This window comes from Diceros bicornis, chromosome X, assembly GCF_020826845.1.
Source record: "Diceros bicornis minor isolate mBicDic1 chromosome X, mDicBic1.mat.cur, whole genome shotgun sequence".
In the NCBI taxonomy this organism is placed as follows: domain Eukaryota; kingdom Metazoa; phylum Chordata; class Mammalia; order Perissodactyla; family Rhinocerotidae; genus Diceros; species Diceros bicornis.
Window position 1 is genome coordinate 13,628,066 of NC_080781.1, and position 25,651 is coordinate 13,653,716.

The 25,651-nt window shown below is 41.2% G+C and overlaps 1 protein-coding gene across 3 annotated transcripts in view; it reads right to left on the bottom strand.

Moving 5' to 3' along the window:
• Window positions 1-1,020: 1,020 nt before the first annotated feature.
• The window catches only part of CTPS2 (CTP synthase 2), a 97,915-nt gene continuing 73,284 nt past the window's right edge, over window positions 1,021-25,651 (bottom strand). For all 3 annotated transcript variants that reach the window (XM_058535497.1, XM_058535498.1, XM_058535499.1), the window contains exons 15-19: window positions 24,274-24,329; window positions 20,662-20,758; window positions 15,470-15,614; window positions 2,954-3,064; window positions 1,021-1,959 (exon numbers count right to left, since the gene is read on the bottom strand). In XM_058535497.1, the coding sequence (XP_058391480.1) occupies window positions 2,995-3,064; window positions 15,470-15,614; window positions 20,662-20,758; window positions 24,274-24,329 (368 nt within the window). In that variant the 3' untranslated portion in view covers window positions 1,021-1,959; window positions 2,954-2,994. The remainder of the gene's footprint in view (window positions 1,960-2,953; window positions 3,065-15,469; window positions 15,615-20,661; window positions 20,759-24,273; window positions 24,330-25,651) is intronic.

Genomic DNA, 25,651 nt, shown 5'->3' on the forward strand with positions numbered 1-25,651 from the left:
TCAAGGTACATTTGTTGATGAATGATTTATAATAACTTTCTATGTGTTCATGTCCCACGGCTGCTCCACCATCCTAAGCAGCTATGCTACTACCATTCTGTGATTCCTGGACTCCAAGTTCAAAGGGTGTCTCCAAAAGAGAAAAATCTCATGTAGCAACAACAAAGAGGCTGGTTTATTGTTTCTTAAGTGCCCTTCCTTCTGGTCCTACTTACATGCATCATTAGCCTGCAGCAGCGAAAGCACTCTGTTAGATGTGACTTTAGAAATCCTAAGCATTACAATTGGACACTTTCATTTAAGCCAGACTACCCCTTTGTGATGTTGAAATGCCCCCTCTGTGCTTAAGTCACTCTCTCCAAGAGGCCTATTCCAGCTTTCAACCTACCTTGTGGGTTTTTCATTCGGAGCCTCTGTGATCTGCAAGCTGTAATTTTCACAAGTGGAGCCCTAAAGCTCTTTAATATTTTTGTTTAACAGAATTATTCGTTTCATTTGTGCCTGCGTTTGGTAGATGAATTTTCTGTAGCATCTTACAAAATAATGCTGTAACACCTTACAGCGTTAAAAGAAAAAAGTGAAAAGGCCAAAAACAACCACAAAAAAATTACCTGGGCAGTTAAAATATTTGAATTAGTATCAGAAAGCTCAAATGTAAGCAACAACTAAGTCATCTCAAGCACATCGACAGGAAGAATCAGGAAGCATACTGGACTGGGGGAGGTGTGGGAGGTGTGGGGCTGCACCCCGTCTTTATTTTAAAATTTGATATTTTGTTCATTGTGAATTTTTTAATTAATTCTTTAAAATATTGCATTAAAATATTATTGATGCTTCCTCAAAAAGTTAAATAGAATTACATATGACCCAGCAATTCCACTCCTAGGTATATACCCAAAAGAATTAAAAACAGGCATTCAAACAAATATTTGCAGATGAATGTACATAGCAGCATAATTCATAATAGCCGAAAGGTAGGAACAACCCAAATGTCCATCAACTGATGAGCAGATAAACAAATTGTGGTAGATACATACAATGGAATTTTATTCAGTCATAAAAAAGAATGAAGTACTGATACATCTTACAATAAGGACGAACCTTGAAAACATGATGCTAAGTGAAAGAAGTCAGACACAAAAGGCTACATATTGTATGATTCCATTTATATGAAATATCCACAATAGGCAAATCCATAGAAATAGAAAAGAGGTGAGTGAGGAATGGGGAGTGACTGCTAATGGGTATGGGGATTTATTTTGGAGTGTTGGAAATGTTTTGGAAGTAGATAAAGGTGGTGATTGTACAACATTGTGAATGTACCTAATGCCACTGAACTGTTCACTTTAAAATGGTTAATTCTATGTTATGTCAATTTCACCTCAATTAAAAAATATATACATTATTGATCTTGATTCCTGAGTTTTTTATGCCCCCTTAAATTCTGTACCTGAGGTGAGGGCCTTACTTGCCAACCCCAGTCTTAGACCTGTTTAATTTTGCTTTTAAATAGAAATAAACAGGGTAAGAAATTGAAATAGGCTTGGGGCACACACAAATCTGTGGTTGAGTTCCAGGTAACAGAACGACTCATTTTTGACTCAAAATTAGTTATCGCACGTGCCCCGCCACCCTTCCCTTACAGCACAGCGAAGGCTCGGTTACCCGGATCCTTGCTCACCACCTGGACATCACAATACACTGGACAAAACACGAACACACTTTCTCCCCACTGAGGTTGTTGGGAAAGTTTAATCAGCCACAGAAATTTGAGAGAGGCAAAGGCTGCCTCTGGGGGAAAAGAAAAACTACCCCTTTGGTTCTGGTTCATGGAAGGACGTATTATTAGATTCCCTTCGAGGCTTTATGTCTGTATTTGGTGGAGAAGAGAGTGATTCTTTAAGAGTGTGGTGATTTCTTCAGACAGTTCCTTCATCTTGGCTTCAATTACTTCAGAGGCTTAAAAAAAACAAGAATATCAGCATTAGCAACATCAGAAGCTGAACAATGTAAATCTTTAAAACACCTCCAGCTAATCTTTGCACCATTTTGGTCTGCTCCTAAAGGTCTCCATGTTTGAGGCAAACCTAGACACAGATACGCTTTCTCTGGTGAACATGAATAATCTGCCTCTAAATGAAATATGAAGAGAGCTCACACTGGAGCAATGAAGTCTTTACAAATTTTCCTAAAGCTGCTGTCCCTGCTAGAGAGAGCGGCTCATCCACTTCAAGTCCCGCCAGAACCTTAGGGTTGTCCCAGGAAGTATCTGCCTCTGAGCTTGGATGTAATAAAGCCATCCAGGCTGCTCTCCTCTCTAATAAAGCCTAATGGAGCTGCGGGGAAAATAAGCTGCCCTCAGAAGCCAAGCCAGTCTCTGTATCTTCCTACGAAGAAATAAAATACTATTTTATTTTATACAAATCCAAGGAAATCTGCTTTTCCATGAGTGACCTAGACCAGGGGTCAGCTAAGTGTTTTTATAAATAAAGTTTTATTGGGACACAGCCATGCCCATTCCTTTATGTATTGTCTATGGCTGCTTTCCTTCTACAATGGCAGAGTGGAGTAGTTGCAACAGAGATGGCATGGCCCACAAAGCCTAAAATATTTACTATCTGGCCCTTTACAGAAAAAGTTTGCGGACCCCCGACCTAGACTATTACAACTCTAACCATTACAGCCTCCAGGTATACATTTATCGGTGCCTCAGGTATACGTTTATTCCTGGCCTCAGGTGCATTCCATTTCCCCCATGCTAACTGCTAGCCTTCTCAGGTGCATTCCAGGTTCCCAAAAGCACGATCGGCTAAGTCTGTCCTGCTAACTACCCCAGTCAAATAGGAGCAGCCCAGGGTAGCAGGATCCTGCGAGACAAATCCTGTAATGCTCGCTTCTACCCCAAGACAACAGCTTGTCTGTAAAACAAACAAGAACTTAGAGTCCATCTTACCCTCTCAGGCAATCCCTGTTATTCAGAGTCATGTATTCGTTTCAGCTTATTTCCAACTCAGCTATCCGTGGCTCTGAAAAGCTGTCATCACTGGCATCACTGTATCTATCACTAGATCAAAAGAGGAACTCATTTAGCAAGGTGTAAAAAAAAACCTTGGACAATTATTCTATTACGATCCCCTACACTTCCCATAATTAACCCCCACTCACAGAGGAGACTAAGGAATATTCTATTATCACTTTCTAGTCACTACAGGAAGACGTTAGTCCAACCACACTCAACGGCCTCCTTCTTTTGTCAGAGGAGCTAGCTGATCACTTGCTTTCAATCTTAAATCGGAAGTAACTTAGTCAGAAAATTTATAAAAGCGTTCCAATTTAGATTAAATCTATAATTTTCTGAAGATCGCTGATCATTTCTAAACCTCGAGAAAAGCCTTGAAAGCAGATTGCTCTTGCCCCTCTTACCTATTGTCTGCTTTCCACTAGAGGTGTTATGTTAATAAATTAAGTTAAAATGAAAGCCTGAGCTGATGGATTCATTTATTTTCTGTGACTCTACTCTTGTCATACTAGGGCCTAAAACTCAGTCCATCTGAGGTTGAGCATCACTCAGTCCTATTCCCGCCGATCTCAATTCGTCCTCAAGTGCAATGACATAGCAGAAAATAGTACCTGGATACTCAGAGTTTTTTCATTTTTCACCCTTCTGATGACAACTGTTTCCTTTAGCAACATGAAAGGACTAGAGAACAGAGAGAATAGCTGTATGTCCCTTGATTACGTTAGTCAAATGCTATCCTTTTTCTTCAGCAGCAGGCTGGGTCTTGCTTCTGTGTTTGAGGACCATAGCAGCTCCCTAGACAGCATCATGATAGAGGAGCTGGTCATCCAGTCAGCAAACTCCACAGGGATACTGAACTCAGTGCTCATGAGAACTAAGACGTGCATGTTGGCTTAAGACCCAGGAAACATCCAGTAGCTCACATAAAAAACGTTACTGTACTCTCTAAATTCGCCTTGAAATCCTATCCGCTTGAGATCATATTCACTATGTTTTATAGGTCAGCAACATGAAGGTTTTCCATTCCAAAAAACACTCTCATAGTACCAAGGATTTGAGAAATAATTATGCTGTTTTCAAATTAGAAACTTTATGGGATGCTCCGACTACCTCGAGTCACATCTAGTATTCAAAATAGGAACAATTATTGACATAGATGTTGCCATGTTGGGTGCCCTTAGAAATACACCTTCTCCATGAGACAGCCTTGCAGTTGTACTTTTGCTCTGAGGTGTGTGCTCAGTTTGGGGTTTTTCTTGCTCAATTCCAAATAAGTCAGCAACTTGATCAACTTCACATGAGTTCTCCTGACCTATGGCGACAACATTGCCAGGAAGTAAGCGTTTTGTGCCTGGCCCATCCCTAGCCTTGGCCAAGTTTTTGCTGACTTGTAGCAATAGAAGTCTGAATTTCACAACAGGTGAAAATCCACTTTTTTAAGGGAGGACAGGGAACAATTGGAGGAACTCTATGCTGACAAGTTAGAAAACAAAGATTTACTCTAAACACATTAAGCAAATATCAATAAATATGTAAACAAAATCATCAAAGACAACCTTACTCTCCTCCCTGACTTTTGGACAAAATACCAGAAGGGGGGGTGGCTACAGTATGGAGAGGAGATAGAAGATTAAGAATTAGCACCAAAGACATGTTAGATAAACATATAAATCAAGATATCATTAAAACCAATCAAGTAGAAGACAGCTCCTAGTCAGATTTTAGTTCAGTGAAATCACTTCTGTTACAAAAGGGTTTCCAATAAAGAAAACACAGGAATAACCTAAGAATGTTAAAAAAAAAACAAACCTACCCCCAAAAGTTGGTATATGCTTATCCATGCACTCAGACTACACAAATGCAGAATCCTGCCTGGTTCTATGCAACATTTCATGTCACAGAATTAGCAAAGAAAGGGGATTTGGAAGTTGCACTCAACTCGATATCTGAGCAGAAATGAAGGTCAAGGGTGTTCAAGTGATTCACCAGGCACACAGCTCATTCGAGGCGGGGCCAGAATCCCCATAATGCTAACCCAGGCACAAGCTCAAGTCTAAGCTGCACTGTAGCGGGCCGAAAGGGCCCACAGGGCATGTCCCCTGACACCACAAGTGAGAAGGCCCAAAGGGCCGAGGGCACTCCATCTCCTCAGGCATCAGATTTTACATCTGCTTTCTTCCCCACCTCAGAGCCCGAGGAAGAGTAGGATGGGTCCACGTCTGCCCCCTCACACTCCTGGTTGTACTATTTATTAGCCACGTACCTTTGGACTGGTCGCTTGACTCCTGAGAGTCTAGAAAAGAGCAGTAATAATACCTGCAACCTCACCAAAATGTTATGAGGGCCAAAAGAGGATGTATAAATGTGTTCTGAAAACTATATAAAAATATAAGCTGTCGGGGCCGGCCCGGTGGCGCAAGCGGTTAAGTGCGCGCGCTCCGCTGCGGCGGCCCGGGGTTCGCTGGTTCGGATCCCGGGCGCGCACCGACGCACTGCTTGGTAAGCCATGCTGTGGCGGCGTCCCATATAAAGTGGAGGAAGATAGGCACCGATGTTAGCCCAGGGCCGTCTTCCTCAGCAAAAAAAAGAGGAGGATTGGCGGATGTTAGCTCAGGGCTGATCTCCTCACAAAAAAAAAAAAAAAAAAAAAAAAAAAAAAAATATAAGCTGTCACTATTTATGGGGGTTACACATTCATAATGTAGTATCTCTCAAAAAGTCATAGAACTATAAAGAAGTCATGAAAACTGCCAAGTGCATGATTTTCAGAATTGTTTCCTGGACCAAGAGTAATTCCCTACCCCCATTAGCAAGTGGACTTGGGTGCGTCTGTTTCTAACCTAATGGCTCTCATTTCCTGTCTGATGGCTGTCTGCCTCAAATTCTGCCAACACATCAAAATGGCACAGGCTGAGTCTAACAAAGTGGGGCTTGGCTTGAGTTTACTCATCACCAAGGCAAATGACTGGGTTCCGAATTCTCTTTCCTGTGTGTCAGGGGGCGGCGGTAGGACAATTAAAGAAACCACAGCACTCAAGACTAGAATTATCAAAATAGACATTGCTGCTAAACTTGCTGATTTTATGGCATTCATGTACCAGCAAAAAGCAACTGCTAGACTCAACTGTGGGTCATCATCTGCACACGGAACAGCAGTGGTTCCTGCACATTCAATAAAATGTGGGCGCTATTCTGTGTGGCACAGGACGTAGGGGTTCATTTTTGCTTCACACAGAACAGACTTAAAGAAGTCATAAGATATACTTATCTGGGTATATCATCACTTAATTTGAGACATCTCAGCTCTATCTTAAGACTAACCTGTCTTTTTAAATAATCTTCTCTGTACACACACACGGACACACACACACACGCCTTTCTCAGTGGGGAAAGTTATTAGATACTAGAGTCTTGCATATTAAATTTTATGAAATGCCACAGAATACAGATCCATTCATGTGTGTCTTGTTACATTTGAGGAGGGGAAAATTTTAAACTTGCACTGTCCAGTATGGTAGCCATGAGCCACAGTGGTTATCTAAATTTAAATCAATTAAAATCAAATAAAACTGAGAATTCCATTCTTCATTCAAACAGATTGAGCCACACTCCAAGTGCTCAATAGCCATTTGTGGCTGGTGACTGCCATATTGGACGGTGCATCTTATAGAACATTTCTACATTGCAGAAAGTTCTACTGGATAGGGCTGATTTGAAAACAAATGAATAATGATTTAAAAAAACAAACCATCACCACCATGCAATAGTCCTCCTTGTTACTCCCTAAAAAGGGTTTTTTTTAAGGTCTGGCTATCTACAGTTAATTAAAACCACAGCAAATCTCTCTTATGCATGCATGTGCCCCCCAAACAATGGAAGCATTCTTTAAAAACATTTTTTACTATACTATTTCTTACAAGACAAAATCAAAATCACCAGTAGCAACACATAAGAATTGCTTTCCTTACAACCCTGCTTTGACTTACAAGACTTGACAGCAACAGTCTACACGTGGTTCTTTGACAAACAAAAGGCTCGTCATAGTCAAGTCTGTTTGTCAAAGACTCTTAGCTCCTAATAAATGCCCAATATAAGAAAACATATATTCCAAGGCGCCAGAGCAAGGGTATAGTAATGCCTCATACAGCCCACCTTTTATGCTACCCCAGGGACAGCTGTTAAACCATTTCTTCTCCATTAACAGAAAGGGGTGGTTGGAATTAAAATTTTCCTTTAATGGCATACTTAGGATTACCAGCATGCACGAGTTCCTACAATACTTTATATCAAAATCCATTTCATGTGAAAAAAGCATGTTTTAAAACAGGTTGCCATGCACACGGTTTTCCCCAAAGCATTGTTACCACTATACTTACTTCCTTCTCAAAGAGCCCCTGGAAGTCATAAAATATAAGAGCAATGGAAAAAAACTTAGTATGCTTTGAATGAATTTTTCATCGAATAGTAAATGGCAGAATTACAACCCCGGCAGGGCATTAAAAACACAGTAGTCTATGTTACTATTAACTCCGTTCCTGGCCAGAACCACATCATTAGCACCGCAGTGAACTGCAATCAATAAAGAGCACCTTGTAACCAACATTTAATTCTCAAGGGAAGGTGTACTCAAATGTGGTTTATTAGCAGTACTTTACAGGTAAAAGTCTCAAGGTGTGGAGTTGGAGTCAAACAATCACAGGAGGGGAGCTGTTTTAAAAGACGTTTAAAAGAACTGTTCAAAAAGAAAGCAAAAAAGAATTGTTTTTTTCCAGTTCACTTTTGCATGAAATGTAACAAAGGGGGAAAAGTGTATTTTTCTATCAGTTTAAAATTTACAAAGTACCATCTCAACTGTTCCTCACCCTAAAGGATGAAGATCCTGAGGTTTAGGAGTCGGGAATTGGAAAAGATTACCCAGTAAGCGGCAGACCCAGAAATTAAATCCATAGCACCTGCTCTACTCATCCACACTGTCCCCAGAGAAATAAAATACTTGCACCATATATTGCAAGAATGGCTCCTGGCAACATCAACCATGCAGCTGTTGGGGCCCAGGGCAGGCCACCCCAAAAATCCCACAAGTGCATATTGATTATTTTGAATTAAAGTTACTTGAGAAGCAAAAAGGTCATTCTGACCCTCCTGCCTCTGTCCCCCCTGGAAGCAGGAAATAAATCTCCCACGTGAAAGGTACTCTCCCTGCACCCTTATCACCAGAGCTAAGGAAGTCAGGGTGGAGAAGGCTGCATAAACAAACCTTGCTAATTTACTATCTCAAACCTAAACTCTATTTAAATTCCTCATTAATTACATATCTCAAATCTGAGTTTCTTTGTCCTGTCATTCCTCACAAATTTATTGTTTCTTTTTGTAAAAGACATATATACTGCCTGCTTTGTTCACTCTCCAAGCATCATTTTCATGCTTCCCCTGTATGCACATATTAAATCAGGTTTTCCTCCTGTTAATCTGGTCTTGTGTCAATTTTATTATTAGTCCACCCATAAGAACATAAGAAGGGGACTTTCCCCCTCTCCGACACAACCCAAAAGAAAAAAAAAAGGCAAGGTGATTCCAAGTTTAAAACAGTGCTAGAAAATGCACATCAGATTCACGCAGGAGAAAAAACATCTTACTCTCCCAGTCAAAGAGAAAGAGCCACTCAAAGCGGGATGAGTATGCCTTAGAGGGAGAAATGCGCACTCTAATCAATGGAGGGGCCACTCCCACCTCTGACGCCCACCGTCAGTAACGATTTGGCCAACTAGCATCCTAACAGGATATAGATCGGTACTCCCCTCTCACTGAGCAGTTCAGGAGTGTATATCAAGAGCCAAGAGAGCGGTGTGAGCCAAGGCAACGGCATTAAAACCCTCTGGGGAGATCAGGGGACTGCAAGCTGTTCAGCATGGATTTGTGTGCATTTTATCCTGTAAGTCAAGGGAAGCCATTGAGAGTTTTAAGCTCCAAAATAATGTAGGAAGATTATTCTGCCCTCAGAAGATGGATTGAGGGAGGAAAGCTGGCGGCATAGAGACCAGGTAGGAGGCTATGCAGTAGGCAAGAGATGAAGGAGACCAGAACTAAAGTCAAATTAATAATAATAGCATGATAATAATAATAATTCCCATTTAATTTCCTACCACAGACCAGGCACTGTGCCAAGGGCTTTACATTTAATACAAAACTGAATCTTCATTACTACCATGTGAAGTGGGTACTATCACCATCCCCTTTTTATAAAGAAACTGACGCACACAAGAGTGAGGTCACAGCCAGCTGGGAAACGAAAGAGCTGGGTTTGAACTCAGCAGGTCCCACCTCCAGAGCCTCGCGCTGAGGCCCAGGCCACACTCCTTGCAGTACAGCAGAAGATATGGGGAGGACAAGTGGATTCCAACACCAGGAATCTCCAGGACACGCTGACTATGCGAGATGGGGGAGGAGAGAGGAGGAATCTGAGCTTACTCGTGGGAGTCCAGCCAGGTGTGCGGATGATGTGGATGGTGGCAGGAAGATGTTTATCCTGATTAGTCACGACCCTGGGAGCCTAGGAGCAGCCCTGGGCTGCAGCCATAGAAGAGAGAACAAGCTGTAATGTGGCATTTCCCACACTGCTGAGGCTGTGCACCTGCATGGCCCTGTCGTTTCTTAGCTAGGAGTCTGTACTGGAGGACCCCTAGAAGAAGGTCATTGGATGGAGGTCTTTCAGGATATGAACACCAGGAAACAACACCAAATTGGTATGTGTGTGCAGTTTTCCAGGAAGTGAGTCCCCAGCTTTCATCACGTTCCCAGAAGGTGATTTGTCAGCCCCAAAATGTAAAGAACCATTATACTACTTGATGAGTCCCCAGGAAAGGGAATGTGTTCTTATCGACTAGCAGTTGATTCTGTCGCACCCAGCATAGTGGCTGGGATAGAGTATACTTTAATACACACGGTGCATTGAGTGAATACTGAATTACACAGCCATTAAACATTACAAGCATTGTGCAACTTGGAAAAACGCGTACAAGGTGTTAAGTTCAAAAGACAGTCTTTTGTAATTAATAAAGAATCTGTAGGCCAGCTCCAGTGGCCTAGTGGTTAAGTTTGGCATGCTCTGCTTCAGCAGCCCTGGGTCGGTTCCTGGGCACGGACCTATACCACTGGTCTGTCAGTGGCCATGCTGTGGCGGTGACCCACATACAAAAAGAGGAAGATTGGCAGCAGATATTAGCTTAGGGTGAATCTTCCTCAGCAAAAAAAAAAAATTATTTTCATTAAGAGAAAATATTATGTTTGTTAAGAGGGGAAAAAATGATTCTTCACTGTACTATTCTTTCATCTTTTCTGTAGGTTTGAAAGTTTTCAAAATAAAAAGACTTGGAGAAAAAATATATATACATACACACACACTCAGTATTATGATTACAACCATGAAAAGAGTCATATATAGATACAGAATAAAGACTGGAAGGAAATATTCAAATATGAACACAGTGACTATATTAGGCTGGTGGGTTTATGGGTCCTTTTTTTTATCTTCCAAATTTTCTATAATGCTGCATCTAGAAGTCAACAGAAAACAAAATCCTCCCAGGCTGGAAGCCAGCATGTCACTTAAAAGGAAAACCCCAAAGAGAGATCAGAGACAATGGTGAATGAATGGGCGCCTTTCTCCCTGACCACTGCCAGAATTCAAAAATAAAAATAGAGGGGGAAGAGTAAGTGTGAAGGAGAGAATGGACTTAGGGCCTAGGAGCTCACAAGGGGTCAGGAAATGGAAGGAACTGGCTCTGAGTATGTACTTCCTATAAGGACCCTCTGATTATAAAGTAGTTTCAACTTTTGAATCTAGTCTGAAACAGTCAAGCAAATATAGTGAATCACCGAGTAATTTCCCTCCTGTTGTTTCTATATTAGCCTGCGTCCTGTTTCACCATAAAAAGATGATTTTTCTGCACAAGAGATAGTTGGGTGGAGACATGGAATCCAAGAACATAAAACTTACGCAAAATGCTACTCAAATGTCATAACATTCCGGTTCTATACTTTAAAAACGTGTTTCCCCAAAGAGCTGCATTTCTGTGAACTGCTGACTGAACGCCATCTAAGTTCTTGCTTTCCGACAGAGAATGAGCACTATCTAAGCAAGAGGGTTTTACTCTGACCTGACAGATGGGCATGATAAATGCCAGCATCATAAAAACTGGAAGTTACTCCTAAACTTGGCATATAGCGAGTGCACCTACAAGCCTTGAGAGTAGCCCTGGAGACACACGTGCTGAAAAACAACCTAGGAACTTTCGACTCTGATCCCTCTTCTGTTTCCAGGTGCTCAAAAATGGAATTCTGGACAGAGATTATGTGCTTTGTTGCAATTACAAGCACCTTTGTATATTCTATTTAGTATAAGTCTCCTAAAATTTTTTTCTTACGATTACATGAAGCAGTCCCATTCCATTACATTATAAGCCAGCAAGACCATGCAAATTTGTGGTTACCTTTTATACATGGGACAAATTATCTTTAGACACCAGGAGAGAGATATCAGCAAAGAATTACAAAGATTTATCTAATGGACCATAATTACATTTATTTATTCTAAAAATGGCTTATTAGACTAGTGCAAACGAGATAACACAGCAGGCCTGCTATCTTTGGAAGGGCCTGCTGGCAGGGGAACTTGGTTTTCAGAATGTTTTCTCCATTACTAACTGATAAGGTCGTTTCGCTGGGCCTAAGCTGTTTGTACAAACAATGTGACTTACGGTGAACACTTGCTTTCCTTCTGGGAGTCTGGAATTTGGGTGGTTGCTAGCTATAGAATGCCTATGTGAACAACCCCCACGGAAAACCCTAAACTCTCAGTCTCAAATGGGCGTCTCTGGGCATACACATCACATACACGTTGCTGCATTTTCACTCTGGAGGGAGGGTGAGCTCGACGTGACTTCTCACGGGAGAGAGAGAGCATAGGAAACCTGCAAATAGATTTCTCCAGACTCCACTTATACCTCTTCCCCTTACTGATCCAGCTGTGTTTGCTTACTCTGTCACTGCAATAAATTTTAGCCATGAGTAAAACTATATTCTGATTCCTTCTAATGAATCATCAAATGTGTGGGTGGTCTTGGCAGACCCCCAAAAACAAGGCTCTTAGTTTGATTTTACATATACTTTTGAGTAGCTTATAAAAGTCTAAATACTATCCCAAAACTATTGTGTGTCTTGAACAGACCACTACAAGTCTAAAACCAGGTGGAACTGGTCTTCATAACTGCCGCCGTTCTGTAGACAGCGGAGTAGCTGAGAATTTAGCTCATCAGCTCTAGATCCCAAAATAATATTCTTACTGCAACTTCCCAGGCACTAAAAGATAAATGTTCTCCACGGAGCAGAATGCAGAGGTTATAGCTCAGGTGTACTTGTTCAAAGCCAAGGATTTTTTTTTACATTCTGGGCTTTAAACACATTGGCTGCACATGTGCCATACAGTTAAATATCATCAGCCAATTTCTGGGAGAGGAAGTCATTACTCTAGTGTTCATATTCCCTGTCACATCTGTTTAGGGTTGATTACAGATAGTAATCTTGTTTGACAGAAATACAGTCCCAACTCAGCTCACATTAGAGCCTCGCCATCAAAGCAGTCACTTGTTTTTCAGTGCTCACTAACGCCATGGAGCCGGGCAGGGAGGAGGGGAAGTGCAAGGTTCCTCTGGAATCCTGGTGTCCGTCACTGGATTAACTCATGGTCACCATTCTTAGTTGGAAAACCCCCTGCAAGCTGTCAAGTTTAGACTAGACTATATCCATCCTCCTATGCTAACTATATTTATTACTTTAATGGCTAATAAACAACCCCTATGTGCTAGGGAGCCAGGGAGACAAAGATAAATAAGACGCTGGCTGCTCTTAAGGAACACACCAGTTTGTGGCTGATACATAGGAATTCTTTGACTATAGTGGAAGCCTGCTAGTCAGCTGTAATTCCAATACCAGCATCAGAGTTTTGTTAAGAGGTCTTTCCTCCTCTCTGAGACATACCGTGTCTTGCTCAGGAGTCGCTAGCAAGCAGTCATTTTTCTCAGAAACTACCAGTGAGCTTTACCCAGAGACCACCAGGCCCCATGCAGGAATCAGCATGCCATCCAGCACACAGGTGGGCAGGCCGCGTAAACCAGACACTATCCACATATTAGATGATGCTTGCAAACAACCAGATAGTTACGTGTGAATTATTATGCATGAGTTATTTCTCCTAGCTGTCTAACTTGCTCCACTGTCATGCTCCTTTCACATGTGAGCACCTGAAATAATGGAGACAATAAAGTGGCTGAGAAGGGCACTTCCCAGCACACATCCAACATGGGACCACACTGGAATTTCCAATCTGCTGCGTAAGCAGTGCAGCCTCAGAACACTGGAAGCTCATCTTCATATGAAATCTCATGCAGAATCATGACACGTGAGCCAGAAAAAGTGGAGCTGCTCAGCTGAAGCAGGGAAGAGCAGGAGCCCCTCCAGCCCACTCCTCAGGCAGCCCAGCTCCGCAGGTCAGTGGGAAAACCAGTGCACTGGTTCAAGAATACAAGGAGTGATCATTAATTCAGTGAGATGCCCGACATGCAAAATATGTAAAGCTGTTCCTCTATGAACACACGATTAAAGGAAGTGCTAGAAAGCTGTGAGTTTCTCCTGGCAGGTAATGTTGCAAATAAGCAGGCTTGCTAACACAAGCACACACAAACACACCATGTACTGATCCTGGCAGTCCTCAACTGCAATATCGCAAGAGTTATCTGCTAGGATGATGGTCCATCATGGCAATCTTCTAAACAACATATATCCAGTTATTGTGGAAATAACCCCTACTTAAGTCCATGATTCTGGCTAGTTCCTTCTGCTTTTAAAGTTATCACACACAGTATTCTTGGATGAGAAGTAAAGATATAAATTCTTTCCAAACTAGTATTGAAATATAAAAAAAAAATTTTAATGGAAATCCCTCAGGGATTTTTTATTCGAATTTGATTTTAAAAAATCATTTTAGGGGCTGGCCCCATGGCGTAGTGGTTAAGTTCAGTGCATTTTGCTTTGGCAGCCCGGGTTCACAAGTTCGGATCCCAGGCACGGACCTATTCCACTTGTCAGCACACTGTGGTGGCAAACCACATACAAAGTAGAGGAAGACTGGCACAGACGTTAGCTCAGAGGTAATCTTCCTCACACAAAAAACAAGGAAGATTGGCAACAGATGTTACCTCAGGGCTAATCTCCCTCAGCAAAAAAAAAAAAAATCATTGTACAATTCATCTGGAAGAACAGCAAAATACATTTTTAAAAGTGTTAAATAATAATGGGATTGGGTAGATAAGGACTTGATTTACAATAATGCTATGATAATGAAAAGGGTGATAAGGGTTCAGAAACAAGAGATGAAATCATCAATGGAACAAAACAGAAATCTCTGAAACAAATCTAAATTACTCAACTTACCAACAGTTGGGATGAGGGAAAGCCAGATCCCTACCTCACACACTACACCAAAAATAAAGTCCATATAGATTCTAGATTTAAACTATAAAATTGAAACCATAAAAATGCTAGTGGAAAACAAATGGGTTATTATTTCTATCATCTTTTGATAGGGAAAGTCTTTGGGCATGATACTAAAGGCAGAATCCATAAAAGATTTGACTACATAAATTTAAAAAATACATAAATAAGGACTACATAAAGTCTTTATTTGAAATTCTTTAGGGAAAATAAAAACTACTTAACAACTTAGAAGAAAAACAAAATCACTTTGAAAAAATATTTGCAACCTAACAAAGGATTAATGTCCTTTATATATAAAGAGCTTACCAATCATTAAGAAAAAGGATATAATAGCAAAAGGAAAAACAGGGCAAAGGATATGAACAGGCTATTCATAAAACAAAGGGCCAATAAACACATAAAATATTTATATATATTTATTAATCAGAGTCAACAAAAGAAAATCCCATTTTTCACTTACCAAAATGACAAAAATTTCTAAAATAATGCTCAGCATCAGCACCATTTGGAAAGCTGACATGTTACAGTTGTAGATATGATTAAATAATTTTCATTAAGGGGCCGGCCCTGTGGCCTGGTGGTTAAGTTCGGCACACTCTGCTTTGGCAGCCCCGGTTCGGTTCCCGGGCGCTGACCTACACCACTTGTCAGCGGCCATGCTGTGGTGGCGACCCACATACAAAACAGAGTAAGATTGGCACAGATGTTAGTTCAGGGCCAATCTTCCTCAGCAAAGAAAAAAAAATCATTTTCATTAAGAGAAAATATTATGTTTGTTAAGAGGGGAAAAAAATGATTCTTCACTTAAAAAAAATCCTATAACAATACTAAATTTTACGAGAAACTTAAGATGTTGATAACTGCATCTTGGGTTGTTGCTAAGAGCAGTAAGCTAATTACCTGGAAGACAGCTTGCATCCCTGTTGCAAGTAGGCATTCAGGTTCCCAGTTGCTGCAAGTAACAGTCCCAGGTATGGAGGGGAAGGCTTCATTGGCCTAGAAGAAAACTCGGGATGGAATTGGACACCAACAAAATAGGGATGATCTGAAATGAGAACAATCACGAATCGATTGAAGCAGACAAACATGAGAACTGCTTTAAAGGTCTTCCTACCTTTCAATAAGAAAACTCATTAAATGGTAAGATGATTATTTAACTTGTTATCATCATAGCCAGTTACTTTCATGATCCATCTTCACAGCAGAATTTCAAATTGCAAAATACATCTCACTTAATAAGAGATCCGGCATTTTAATTGCGGAAGGTGTTAGAGTGAGCCAAGTTAAGCAAAAATTTTTGAAAAGCAAGATGAATTCTGCTTTCCCAGAATCTGCCTGCTTTTTGAAGGTCCTTGGTATCCCTCACACTTTAGGCTAAGAGTAGATCATTCTTTCTCTTAGATGGCTTCAGGCCATTTCTTACACAGTCTTCTTTCCCAAGGGAAGGGTGCCCTGGGAACGCAGCAAGTAAACTGCTTTTCTAGTCACAGCTTTAAATTGGATATTAATCCTAGATAGCACCATGAAACTGAACTGGCACACATATTTCAGCCTGTGCCAACTTATCCTTTGTGATGAAGAGTCTCCGAGTGATAAAAGGATGGCCTTTCAACATGTTAATGGTGGCTATGGCTCAAGGTGATGAGAGTTCAAGATATTTTACTTTCCTTCCGTATACTTTTCTGCATCATGTGAACTTTTACAAAGAGCATATATTATTTACATTATCAGGAGGAAAAATTAAGCTGTTTTCACAATGAGGGTTGAAAGAAGCCCCTGTATGAGCAATTCCAGTTTTCCTAGATGTAATAGAAACAGAAAAGTAGCTTTTCCCAGGTATCTGGAATCTCCTGTTTTAGAATGGTAAAAAATTAAAAGGGCAACATTTCCAAATTTGGGTAGAAATTTTCTAGGATTACAAATTCCTTCTGCCAATCAGAACTCTCAGAAACTATGTTTATTCCCAGATTAGGAAGCAAATCCTAATGAGAGACTGGGCAACTCTCTGATCCCATAATTACTGTAGTACAGAGCATGGTCAGTGTGCTGTATTCTCTATCTTAAAATCATTTTAATTGATATACACATCAAACTGAAAACAACAAAATGTAAGTTTTATAGGGAGAAGTAAATATAACTTTAAACCTTTCAATGAGATGCTTTTATTAAATGATCTAAAAATCTAGTATGGAATTCAAAAATCACAAATCCCCATCACTTTCCACTGGAGCCAAGGCTACTGCTACAGTAGGGAGGAAATGATGATTGAGCAGACATGTCCACTCTCTTAAGGTTATCATTTAAAGCTTTGCTATACAAAATGATAGTCCTTAGCCACATGTGGCTATTTAAATTCACTCAAATTAATTGAGCATGTTTCAAGTGCTCAATGGCCACAAATGGCTAGTGGCTACCATATTGAACAGGGAAGAATAGTTCCATCATGGCAGCAGGTTCTTTGGATAGCTCTGAGTCCAGAAAAATTCAGTGTAGAAATCCTCTACATCACATCTAGGAAGAAGCCTCCTTGAATTAGAGGGACACTTAAATATGAAAGCTTGGAGAGGGGAATGCCACCTTCTCCCAGGAATGTGTCCCCTCAAGAAAAGAAGAAGAGAAATCATTCACACTTAGAAAAGAAACTAAGTCATGTAGCTTTAAATTTAGGATGCAATGAATCTTACAGCACAGCATCTATGGATGTCTTTGAAAGAAGCAGACAGTAATTGTGCTTTTATACCACTACAGACAGAAGCTGAGCAATGGATCATGTCATACCAGCACAGAATATTTGAATAATGGATCATTGCTCTGAATCACTTCATCCAAAAAAATCCCCTATGCCAATATGAGGAAAGAGACTAAAATGTTTTTATTTTGATGATGTTTTATTAGTCAGATAAAGTATCTTTAAAATAATGCTCTCAATTGCTTTGAACCAAATTCTGGCATTATACTAATCTCAAGTTTTGTTGTTCCTTTTAGAACTCCTTTAGCAATGTAGAGATTCGTGGGTATGCTTCTAAGGGGTAGCTAAGATCAAAATCTTCTGGGGAATCATCCTTAATAAAATGAATCCCCTTGCAGTCAGCTTTCAAAAATGGCAAGGTTTTACAGGGGCTCTCATTTCCTCTCCAACCCATGTGAAATTTGAAAGTGTCAATGGGAATCTAAGTCCTTGAGATGAAAGAGGCTTCTAAGTATTTGCTGACAATAATGAGAGCCAGGAGAATTAAAAGAGAATCAGTACTTGAACAAACTAAACAAATAGTAATCTGCTTAAGAAACTCTCTGCCCTCTCACATGCCAGAAAGGCTTAAGAGACTTCAACATCAAACTGTGATCCACACTATAAAAATTCTAAATCATGGGCATTTCCATCAGAAAGACCACAGGAGGGGCCAGCCTCATGGCCTAGTGGTTAAGTTCAGCGTGCTCCACTTTGGCAGCCCAGGTTTGGTTCCTGGGCGTGGACCTACACCACTTGTCGGCCGCCATGTTGTGGTGGTGACCCACATACAAAATAGAGGAAGACTCACATGGGTGTTAGCTCAGGGCGAATCTCCCTCAAGCAAAAAGAGGAAGATTGGCAATGGATGTTAGCTCAGGGCAACTGTTCCTCAGCAAAGAAAAAAATAGAAAGACTATAGGAAATACATTGTCATATTCTATTTCAAAACTTTAGGCATGGATTGATAATCTTAGGTGGAATGTCCAGTGAAAACAAGAGGAACGATAAAATCCCACAGGAGTGGTGGCAGAAGGAGGTGATGACCTGGTTTGGCTCCAGCCCTGCCAGTGGCTAACTGGATGGCCCTGGGCAGGTTATTTAACCTCTCTGCACTCCACTCTCCTTTCTCTGTAAAGTTGGAATAACATCACCAGCCTCGTGAGTTACGCAGGCACGCAGAGTCCCTAGCAAGGGGTCTAGTGAGAAACATCTACTGAGTGCACACTCAATGTCCATTGCTTTCCTTCTTTCAGGGTCCAGGTAACATACTACTGCATTCAAAGCCTTTTCCAACTTCAATTCTCCTCCCTGCTCGGGACTTCTGAAGTACCTGAACACATTAGAGACAGAAGGGGGAAAGGACAGAGAAAAGGAATTTGAAGTAGAGAACAGAGACATGCACTAAGATGAAAAAAAGAGGTAGGAAAGTTAGAAGAAGAGTAAGTAGTCCAGGTTATCTGGAGCCTAAAATATACAGGTTGAAAAGGCAGGTGCTAGAAAATGATACTACCGTTTTTAGAGCATCTTGTACATACTAAGCATTCAACGAGAGTGGTCTATCCAACAAACTAGTGTCACATGGACTGCACAGTCAGAGCCCTGCCCTCATTAGGAGGTACTGGAGAGGGGAGAGCCTGGAGGCAGGAAGGAGCTCGAGGACTAGTCTGGGTAAGAGTCACCACCTGCTGGGACTAGGGCGATAGGGATGGGAATGCAATCCCAAATCTGGTCTTTCTTTCCAGGGACGGAATTTACAGCACTTGACAACTGATTACGAGTTGGGGGTATGATGGAAGAAGAGCTAAATAAGTCCAATTTCAAGCCTAATAGTCTAGGACAGTGGTTCCCAACTAGGGGCAAATGTGCCCCTCAGGGACATTTGGCAATGTCTGGAGACGTTTTTGAGTGTCGCAACTTGGGTGGGGGGTGCTATTAGCATCCAGTGGGTAGAGACCAGGGATGCTGCCAAACATCCTACAGTGCACAGGACAGCTCCTACCACAAAGAATTATCCCACTCCAACTTTCAAGGGTGGTGAGGTGAGAAACCCTGGACAAGGAGATTGATGAGAACAGGAATAGGCAGGGGGAAGAACTACTTTGGAGATCATGTAAATTTAGTTTTAAATAAGTTGAGTTGGAAGTGCCAGGAGAATATCCAGATAGACAAACAAGTCAAGCAGGCACCTGCAAATATTAAATTCAAGTTAGTTAAATGAAGTGCATGTGTGTGGGTCTAGAACAGGGGCTGGCAAACATTTCTATAAAGGGCCAAGTAGTAAATAATGTTAGGCTTTGGGGGCCATAAGGTCTCTTTCCCAACTACTCATCGCTGCCATTGTAGCACAAAAGCAGCCATAAACAATACACAAATGAATAAGTGTGATTGCGCTCCAATAAAACTTTACTTACGGACACTAAAAGTTCATATAATTTTCACACATCACAAATCTTATAATTTCTTTTTTTTTTTTTTAACCATTTAAAAATGTAAAAGTCATTCTTAGCTCATGAGCTGTACAAACATGGTCAGGGGGCTGAATTTGGCCCACAGGCCATAGTTTGCCCACCCCTGGGCTAGAATGTCCAGAGAAAGAGCTGGGATCAGCTGGAAGCCTGAGCTTACCATGTCTTTGCAGCTCTGAATGAGAACACTGTCCTCTGTCTTGTCAATAATGGATGTATGGTTTGTGCCTATGCTCTCCAGGTGTCCCAGCCCAGACACAAACAACATCTTTGGTGATCTTCCTCAACAGAAGTCCAATCCCTTTGTGCTGTGTTTGGTCTTACTAAGAACTTCTCTGAGTGCAGCAATTAGCGATCACAAGTTTAATGACTGGCCCATGCTTGACAATGGAGCATGAGCAATAGGGAATGGCAGATGCCACATGGAATGAGGGGCCAGGTCCCACGTGCAACAGATGTCACACCAGTCACCAGTAGTGAGGAGGGCACAGGGCCACTCTTCCTCAAAGGAGGGAGAAAGCAGGGTACTACTCAACAGGGGGCTGCCTGCCTTTCCCAGAGCACCTAACCTAGGGGCTAGCAACAAGAGAAGCCCCAGAAAGGGGGCAGGGATGGTAAAGAAGCATACTACTGGGAGGACTAGTAGGCATACATCATTTTATGATAGGTTCATACTAATGGGCCCCAAAATTATTAGGATTATAAGCAGTCTGTTTTTTCATGCACTTTATATTTAGTACATATTATTTATATTTAGTGGCATATTTATTTCAAAGGAGAGAGGAAAAGAAAGAAAGCAAGCAAAATGAGTCTCAAGTTATATCTTTGCATGTCTACGGTCAACAAAAAGACGTCAACACACTGTGAAAATTTTCAAAAATGAAGAGCCCACTTACTTGCCAGTTCAATGATTTCCATCCTCTCCCCATCGACATCATGACCTACAAAACTTAAGTCGTTCTGCTCAAGTTGGTGGATCAGGCTGGGGTTCACCTGGAAAAACAAGAAATTGTCTTTGGGTAGCAGAGAAATACAGACATATCAGCTTATGAACATGTCCTCCATCAACTGGGTGGGTTTTCCATTTCAGTGATGTACTAACTAGCAGTTAATTTCCACATTCAACCTCCAACACCTGTTTTTAAACTCATGATGAACCTGAGATGGAAAGTCTAATCACAGCCCCTAAATCTGGGAGGCCCACCTTCTGTCACCCAAAGATAAGATTCAAAAAGTAGGGGCCGGCCCCGTGGCTTAGCGGTTAAGTGCGCGCGCTCCACTGCTGGTGGCCCGGGTTCGGATCCCGGGCGCGCACCGACGCACTGCTTCTCCGGCCATGCTGAGGCCGCGTCCCACATACAGCAACTAGAAGGATGTGAAACTATGATGTACAACTACCTACTGGGGCTTTGGGGGAAAATAAATAAAAATTAAAAAAAAAAAATTATAAAAAAAAAATAAGATTCAAAAAGTAGGACTGTGACACAGATATTCTGACTTGGAATCTTGAGACTAGCTATTGATAGTCGTCCCCATATTTGCTTCTTCCCTTGAGTTATGTGTAATTAACTATCTCTCCCCAAATCACAAATCTGCTTAAGGATGGAAAATGTCTTATTTCCCCGATGACTAACCCCAATGCTTTCTTTACATATAGTTACATAAAAGCACTAAAGAGAAGCTTGGAGCAATTTTTCTACTAAAATATAGGTTATAGATGACAACTTGATGACCTGGCTCAAGGCCCTTCCCTCACTTGTCTCATCGCTAGCCTTTTCCCAAACTTTTCAGCCTCTCCTTCACAGAAAGCACTTCCTCATCTAACACCAAAATAGTGTCCCACCTGTCCTCAATCTTAACCCTATGCACTTTTATTTTATTTTTTAACTTTAGGCTAGTTCTCATAATTGGTAATTATTTTTCTTTTTTTAACAGCTTTATTGAGATATGTCACATATCATACAATTCACCCACTAAAAGTGTACAACTCAATGGTTTTTAGTATATTCACAGAGGATTTCAATCATCACCACAATCAATCCAAAAATATACCCTATACCCTACAGCCTCTAATCATCATCCCCCAATCCTCTCATCATCACCCCTTTGCCAAGCCCTAGACAACCACTAATCTACATTCTGTCTCTTTAGATTTGCCTGTTCTGGGCATTTCATGTTAATGGAATCATACAATATGTAGTCTTTTGTGACTGGCTTCTTTCATCTAGCATAATGTTTTCTAGGTTCATTGATGTTGTAGCATGTATCAATAATTCATTTATTTTTATTGTCAAATAATATTCCATTGTATGGATATATCACATTTTATTTATCCATTCATCAGTTAACGGACATTTGAATTGTTTCTAGTTTTTTGGTTATTATGAATAATGCTGCTATGACCATTTGTGTACAAGTTGCTGTGTGGACATATGTTTTCATTTCTCTTGAGTATATACTAGGGATGGTATTGCTGGGTCATATGGTAACTCTATGTTTAACCTTTTGAGGAACTTCCAGATGGTTTTCCAAAGTGGCTGCACCATTTTACATTCCCACCAACAGTGTATGAGAATTCCAATTACTTCACATCCTCACCAACACTTGTTATTATCCATCTTTTGATTATAGCTATCCTAGTGGGTATAAAAGTGATATCTCTTTGTAGTTTTGATTTGCATTTCCCTGGTGACAAATGATGTTGAACATCTTTTCATTTGCTTATCAGCCATTTGTATATCTTCTTTGGACAAATGTCTATTCAGATCCTTTGCCATTATTTATTATTGAGTTGTAAGAATTCTAAGAATTCTTTATTCTAGATACCTTGTCCGATATATGATGTAATCTGTAATTATTTTATCTATCTTTTTTTGTGTGTGTGTGAGGAAGACCAGCCCTGAGCTAACATTCAATGCCAATCCTCCTCTTTTTTTGCTGAGGAAGACTGGCCCTGGGCTAACATGCGTGCCCATCTTCCTCTACTTTATATGGGACGCTGCCACAGCTTGGCTTAACAAGCAGTGCATCAGTGCGCGCCCAGGATCCAAACCAGCGAACCCCGGGCCGCTGCAGCTGAGCGTGCGCACTTAAGTGCTTGCGCCACTGGGCCAGCCCCTCTATCTTATTTTTTGTCCTCTCCAATTAGAATGTAAGCTCCCTAACAGGAGGCAGACCATATGTTTCTTTCCCCCTTCCATCTCCAGTGCATATCAGATGCAAAATAAGTATGAATGAATGGCCACACTATCATGTGCACAGTAGTTCTCACACCTTCTAGCCACCACTTAGACAAAGCAGCTCAATAGTTTTCCTCCCACCAGTTGGGCCAGTTCCCAATGTAAAGAAGATCACAAATGGCCTACACTCAGAAAGTTACATTCACTGATTATAGTGACATTGTTGGTAGCTTGCCCAGCATCAATTCCCACTAGTCCTCCTTCAAAATAGACCCCAGGGCTTATTCCAGTATCTACTTCACCTGCACCTGGCCCATAGGACTCCATCTCCCTCATTCTAGAAGTTGGTCCTAACTGGTCTAAGCCAAACATGATAAACTCATCCCTCTTGGCAGATGAATAATACAAGAACTAGAGTTTAAGCCTGGCTCAGTATTGCTCTGGCAATGGTTACTAGTTCACAGGTGGGCAGGTAATCTAAATTGACCCAATAAGACTGAAAAAAAGCTTCCATGTCTAGGACAGATGCATGCATGTTGCCTCAGTTGCTGCTGGCAGCCATCTTGCAACTATGAGGAAGACCAGCCTGAGGGCAAGGCAGACACAGAGAATAGGGTCAGGCCAAGAGAATTCCAGAGACAGCAGGAGCCCTGATCACACCATGCCTGGAGCCTGCCCAGCATCTGAACTGTTACCTGAGATAACAAATTTCCTTATTGTTTAGGCTGGTTTGAACAAATAATGAGCAGGGATTTTGGTTCTTCACAGCCAAAAGCATCATAATTAATACACTATGAATCCTGGTATAGACAATCTGCATTTTGGGGAACCTGTGCTTCTCATATGGCAATCTCAACAATAACTCTTCTTAATCACGTGACACTAAGCCTCATGCTCAACATGGACTTCCAAAGAGGTCCCCAAACCAAGAATCCATCATGTGATACTCAGAGACACATCTCTATCTCAAGGAGCATTTGGTTCCTTTTCAGAAAAGGCAAGTCCCCCTTCTCCCAAACCTACCAAAATAAAGGGCAGGGGGTTAAGGATAAGGATGACAACCTTATCTTGGTCTAGGAGACAGTAGTTAGGGTAACATAGAACTCAGATATGTCCCATGTGCAAATACTTTAAGATTTTGCCTTTGGAAAGCCAAGAAGAGTAGAGTCTCCCCACCCCACCCACCTCCTCTGGGAAATTTGGCACACTTCCCCTGAGCCCTACGGATACCACTGGGCTGGACACCTTTTCCAGAGGCCCACTTGTAATCACTGGGGTTCCTTGCACTCGGCATCTATATTCTACAGCAATTCAGTGTGAAAGCCATACCTCATACCGATGTCTGTGTCTTTCTTCTATGAAAGGAACATCACCATAAAGTTTCCCTGTAAAGATACGAGAGTGAAATTAATAATGGAGTAATTGGCTTTAGAACCAGACCCATGGCATATGTGTGGGGGAACCCTCTTTGATCTGCCTATCAGAGACCTAAAAATGAACTAGACCCTGGGTAGTAATCTAGATTTTCTTCTCTTATGGTACAGAAGAGCGATAGCTTCTTTGAAACCCTGAGGCAATTCTCAAGTAAGCCATCACCATTGCATAAAGGGAAGCCCGTTATTATACAAGTCCACTGTGGACTCCAACAGACGTGCCCTCCTTTCATACATCTGCCTGCAGGATCAAGAGGCTGTGCAATGTCTGCACCATTGCTTGTTGCATTTTAGTCTCCAAAAAGACTAGGACAGAAAGGAAGACTTTGCCATTTTGTTGCTGTTGAGGATTTCCCCCCATGCCTAGGATCATTGCATGGCACATGTGCTCAATAAATCCATCCAGAGAACCGCTCATAACAACATGGCAGATCTACTCCTCAGTCTTTTCACTCCACACCTAAATACAGTCTACACTCAGCAGCATCTAGCATCTCACCTCGGCATTAATCGTCCTACAGCACTTTCAGTGACAGTGTGGATCAGTGGCTCCTAACTGGGAATGCACAGGGAGCCACTAGTGGTACTTTGTAAAAGCCCACATGCTGGGGTACTCTCCTAAGAGTAACCAAATCAGAATCCCTGGTGCCAGGGCCCTAGAATGAGCACCCTTAGTTTTATTTTGTTTTTAAGGTGTTTTCAAATAGAATTGGACTGGTAACATTCTGAGCTGATTCTCAACGTATAGTTTTAAAGGAAATTTTAATTTTTTCTTTTTTCATGGACATGGCAGTGGATTAATTTTTAAATTCATTCTTGACAGATTTGTAAGTGATCAAGAAAGATTTTGAGTGCACAAAACAATAATTCCAAAGTTCTGAAAACATGTTTCATCATATACCATATACATTATATATATATATATATATATAATAGACAGAGAGAGAGAGAGAGCTCTTCATTTATTAAACAAATATTTATTGAGCACCTGCTTATGTGCTAGACACTGGTCTCAAGAATTAAGGGGAAGGGTCCCTATCTTGTCTGTTATCTTGTAGAGTTTATATTCCAGCTTCTATTCTTTCTATTTGGATTTCATAGTCTAGAGATAACAACAGCAATCACATGGTTTACTTACTTACTGTTCTAAGTGCTTCACATATTTTGATTTATTTAACCTTCACAACAACCCTATGAAGTAGAGACTATTGCAATCCCCATTTTACAGATGAGGAAGCTGAGGCAGAGAGGTGAAGTAACTTGCCCAAGCCACA